At 34.4% G+C, this 4,724-nt stretch overlaps 1 protein-coding gene across 1 annotated transcript in view; it reads right to left on the bottom strand.

Moving 5' to 3' along the window:
- Nucleotides 1-270: 270 nt before the first annotated feature.
- LOC125661922 (neurotrypsin-like) overlaps nt 271-4,724 on the bottom strand; it is a 20,883-nt gene continuing 16,429 nt past the window's right edge. Inside the window, exons 5-6 of the mRNA XM_048894085.2 lie at nt 914-1,097; nt 271-785 (exon numbers count right to left, since the gene is read on the bottom strand). Of these exons, the coding sequence (XP_048750042.2) occupies nt 611-785; nt 914-1,097 (359 nt within the window). The 3' untranslated portion in view covers nt 271-610. The remainder of the gene's footprint in view (nt 786-913; nt 1,098-4,724) is intronic.

The following is a 4,724-nucleotide window of genomic DNA, read 5'->3' as shown; positions in this document are numbered from 1 at the left end:
ATATACTTGTTTGCCCAACTATCTATTTCTTGAAATACACTTGATTTACTGGTTCTAATCTACAATCCCCAGTGTCCTCTATTTCATCATATAGAATATCTGCTAAAATGGTCAAGGTTGCTCCAGTATCGACCAACAAATTGCATGGCACGTGGTTCAACGAAGCGCTTTTTGAACTGATTTGATATGATGACGCACGCCTGACAACGAGACATGATCCGATTTTCGAATCACTGTAGACGATGATAAATTTATCATAAACTATGTTCCTAATTTTGATGATAAATTTATTACGAATTTATTACTTCAAACAGGCAAAAGTACATTAAATTTCTACAACCGATTTCTAAAATAATATCCAAGTACATTACCAGATGACTGTAAAAGATATGATAACGGATAATGAACATTCTTTTTGTACATGTGCAAGCAATATCGTGTACATATTGTTAGCAAAATTTGTTACCAAAATATGACCATACGCTTCCAGTATAAAATGGTATAGAAATAAAATGCATTTTCCAATGGTAACAAAGTAATATTCTTATAGTAATTGACAATAAAAAAGTCCTAAGTACATTTTTAGTAACAGACATATATGATAAATTCATCAGCATGTAAACAACGTCCCAGATGAAACCCAAGGTTTCTCGCACATAAAACTTTCGGGATGCTTCTTTTTCCATTCGGAACTGTAGCTCCAGTCACCGTTACAATTATACATAGGCGTCTCATGAGATTTGCAAAGTTTTCTTACAGGGAATGAGATTCCCGTGTCAACATTCCTGAAGATAAAATGATCAATAAAAGAAACGATATTAGTGCGATCATGTGATTTAATTAAAACAGGTATAACTGTAAGGTATCACTTTCATAGAAGAACGAGAACTTTCAATGATATCTGAATACTTGCATTTTCCTAATTTTTTGGTCCAAAATGACGATATGTTGACACGAAATCGTATTAGCCGGATTTACTGTTATTGGAGCATGCGTACTGGGTGGATAGAAGTGAGTTTGTGAGCAGTACATCACTGTGTAGTTGTCAATAATGACTTCATATAATCCGAGCTCTCCATTAAACTGAGCATATGGTGCTGAAATAATCAAAGTGTATCCCTCAAGCTCTTGATTTTTATATTTTTTCCCAAAAACTCCCTTTGTATCGTCTAGTACAAACTGGCGACATTCGACCTTGATCCTAGTTTTTAGGTCCCGCAACATCATTTCTGAAGATTCCAAGTCTCTATCAGTCATGGTTCTAACCTTATAGAAGTTTTTATGGTCAAAGGTCATGGAGTCACTTGACCTTGATACTAGTTTGTAAGTCCCAGTCTAACAATCGGTATGAAACACGTTAGATAACACTCGACCTATTAGTGATGACGTGTATTTGTAAGTCGACGATGGAGAAACTGAGGTTTTTATTTCTTTTTTTGTTTTACGTCCCAACGAGAATTTTCACTCATATTGAGACGTCACTCATCATTTCTGAAAATCCTAGGACTCTATCAGAATTGATTCTTAAGTTATATCAGTTTTTATGCTCAATGTAAGAGGTCAAGGTCACTGGACCTTGACACTAATTTGTGGGTCACAACATCCTTTTATCATTTCTGAAGATTTCACGTCTCTATCGGTACAGTGTATATACAGGGATGGAACCTAAAATCTGATATCATCAAATTTGTCTTGTAATCATCTCCTTTTTTGTTTTACAACGTTTAAAAAATGTTTAGAGGTGATTAAGATAAAATGTTTAGAGGTGATTAAGATAAAATGTTTAGAGGTGATTAAGATAAAATGTTTAGAGGTGATTAAGGTAAAATGTTTAGAGGTGATTAATGTAAAATGTTTAGAGGTGATTAAGGTAAAATGTTTAGAGGTGATTAAGATAAAATGTTTAGAGGTGATTAAGATATTAACCCCGCAATTCCTAAAAAAGGGTCGCAAGAAAGGAAATGAAGATGACATATTGTTTAGAATAACATAGCAATTTATGTTCAATGATGCGTTACAAAATGGTTTTTTCCTTGCATTTAAGAGATAAAAAGCATGAAAGTTGCATATATTATTCCCCTAGATGTCCATTATTACGTAATTATTGATCATTTTGCTGACATAAGCAGTTGCAAAACGTTATTTAAAACAAACAACGTTCTCTCAATAATGGTTAACAAATTCTTTTTAGTTTTTGAGATATTTAACAACAAAAATTGACCCCTTTCGCCCCCCCCCCTCTTTTTTTAGGAGCTTGTCCATAAAACTTGCCATCATCAAATACGTCTCGTCATTATCTACAAATTTTCTTCTACATGTGTATATGTCTTTTCAAATCATTTTTATTTTAAAAGATATTTACAAAATTGAAGGAACAAATTGTAGTGCTTTTTCGAGCCCTACCGAGCTTGGCGCTTTTTACATGAAAGAAATTCGAATGTGACTAGGCATAGTTATGAAGTCTCCTCTACAATCGTTTAAAATCTAAGTTGATATCTTGAACAATTTCCGAGAACTTTCCTGGACAAATTGACTTCCAAATTTAAGAAAAACGTCAATATCTTGGTAAAATCTTATGGAGTTGAATTTTGATATCTATCGTATAGCTACAGTATGTCCCCAATATCCACCATCCCAGAAAACTCGATCCACGAATTGGAGAGAAATCGTGTCAACAAAAAGTGTAAGAAAAACAAGAGGCCCAAGGGCCTAGAATCGCTCTTCTGATAAATTGTACAACCCCACCATTTTATTCTTAGCCTCTTAGTATTCTAAATCTTTAGTTAAATCCTAAGAATTAAAAAAAAGTAGGTCAATGTGACCTACTTTTTGGTTTACACATTTTGAGAACCCAAGAAATATCAACTGACAAAGTTTGATGATTTAAAGCCAATTAGTATCTGAATATTGAAATATAGCTGTTAAATTCCAATCGTAGGTCACGGTGACCTACTTTTTGGTCAGCGAACTCCGAACATGCAAGACCCATCAACTGACAAAGTTTGATGACTGTAGGTCAAATAGTATCTGAATTATATAAATATAGCCGTCCAATTCCAAAAGTAGGTCAAGGTGACTTACTTTTTCATCAACACCCTTCAAACATGCAAGACCCAACAACTGACAAAGTTTGATGACTGTAGGTCAAATAGTATCTGAATTATATAAATATAGCCGTCCAATTCCAAAAGTAGGTCAAGGTGACCTACTTTTTGGTCGACACCCTTTGAACATGCAAGATGCATCAACTGACAAAGTTTGATGACTGTAGGTCAAACAGTATCTGAAATATATAAATATAGCCGTCCAATTCCAAAAGTAGGTCAAGTTGACCTACTTTTTGGTCGAAACTCTTCGAACAAGCAAGACCCAACAACTGACAAAGTTTGATGACTGTAGGTCAAATAGTATCTGAAATATATATATATAGCCGTCCAATTCCAAAAGTAGGTCAAGGTGACCTACTTTTTGGTCGAAACCCTTCGAACATGCAAGACCCATCAACTGACAAAGTTTGATGACTGTAGGTCAAATAGTATCTGAAATATATAAATATAGCCGTCAAATTCCAAAAGTAGGTCAAGGTGACCTACTTTTTGGTCGACACACTCCGTAGACTCAAGATGCATCAACTGTCAAAGTTTGATGATTGTAGTTCAATTAGTGACTGAAATATATAAAAATAACTGTCAAATGCCAAAAGTAGGTCACAGTGACCTACTTTTTGGTCGATACACTCCGAAGACTGAAGATGCATCAACTGACAAAGTTTGATGATTGTAGGTCAAATAGTGTTTGAAATATAGTAATTTAGCTGTCAAATACCAAAAGTAGGTCACGGTGACCTACTTTTTGGTCGATAAAAACCGAAGACTGAAGACGCATCAACTGACAAAGTTTGATGATCCTAGGTTTTACAGTGCCCAAAATATGCATCTAAAATTGAAAATGTGAAATTTGAATATCTGCAAAATTCAAAAAGTAGGTCACTGTGACCTACTTTTTTTATTAATATGTTTCAAGGCCTCAAGATGCATCAACTTACAAGATTTGATGATTCTAAACCTCTCGGTATTTTAAATAACAACTTAAAATACATCTATAAATGATAAGCCATAAAATTCAGAAAGTAGGTCACAGTGACCTATTTTTTAGTTGACGCATTTCAAGGTCCCATGATCCACCAACTGACAAGTTTTGATGATCATAGGCTTCAAAGTGTCCAAGATATGCATCAAAATTAATTTTAAAATAAATACCTGCAAAATTCAAAAAGTAGGTCACCGTGACCTACTTTTGAGACAACTTGACACAAGGTCCTAAGATGCATCAACTGTCAAAATTTGATGATCCTAGTCCTTATAATGACTAAAATATCAAAGATTTAAGGAAATATAAATTTAAGTCAACTTTGAAGTGACCTTGAGACCACGCCCTTTGCCCCAGGGTAATGCCTTGAACAATTTTCAATCTACAACATATCCTCATCATTATGTGTAAGTTTGGTGATAATCTGCCCAGTGGTTCTTGAGAAGAAGATTTTTTAGCAACCACTACTTTTGTTTGTATTTTCCTGATTATCTCCCCTTGTTAAAGGATCACATCCCTCTCATTAGTATGTATGAAAGCCCTTGGGCCAATGATACCCTGTAACAAATTTGAAAAAAATTGGCCAAGGGGTTCTTGAGTTATAGCCCTTTTTCTAAAAAGTTTATGCACACCGC

Source organism: Ostrea edulis, chromosome 8 (genome assembly GCF_947568905.1).
Source record: "Ostrea edulis chromosome 8, xbOstEdul1.1, whole genome shotgun sequence".
Classification (NCBI taxonomy): domain Eukaryota; kingdom Metazoa; phylum Mollusca; class Bivalvia; order Ostreida; family Ostreidae; genus Ostrea; species Ostrea edulis.
The sequence above is the reverse complement of the archived record's forward strand: the minus strand, read 5'-3'. Positions and strand labels throughout refer to the sequence as shown.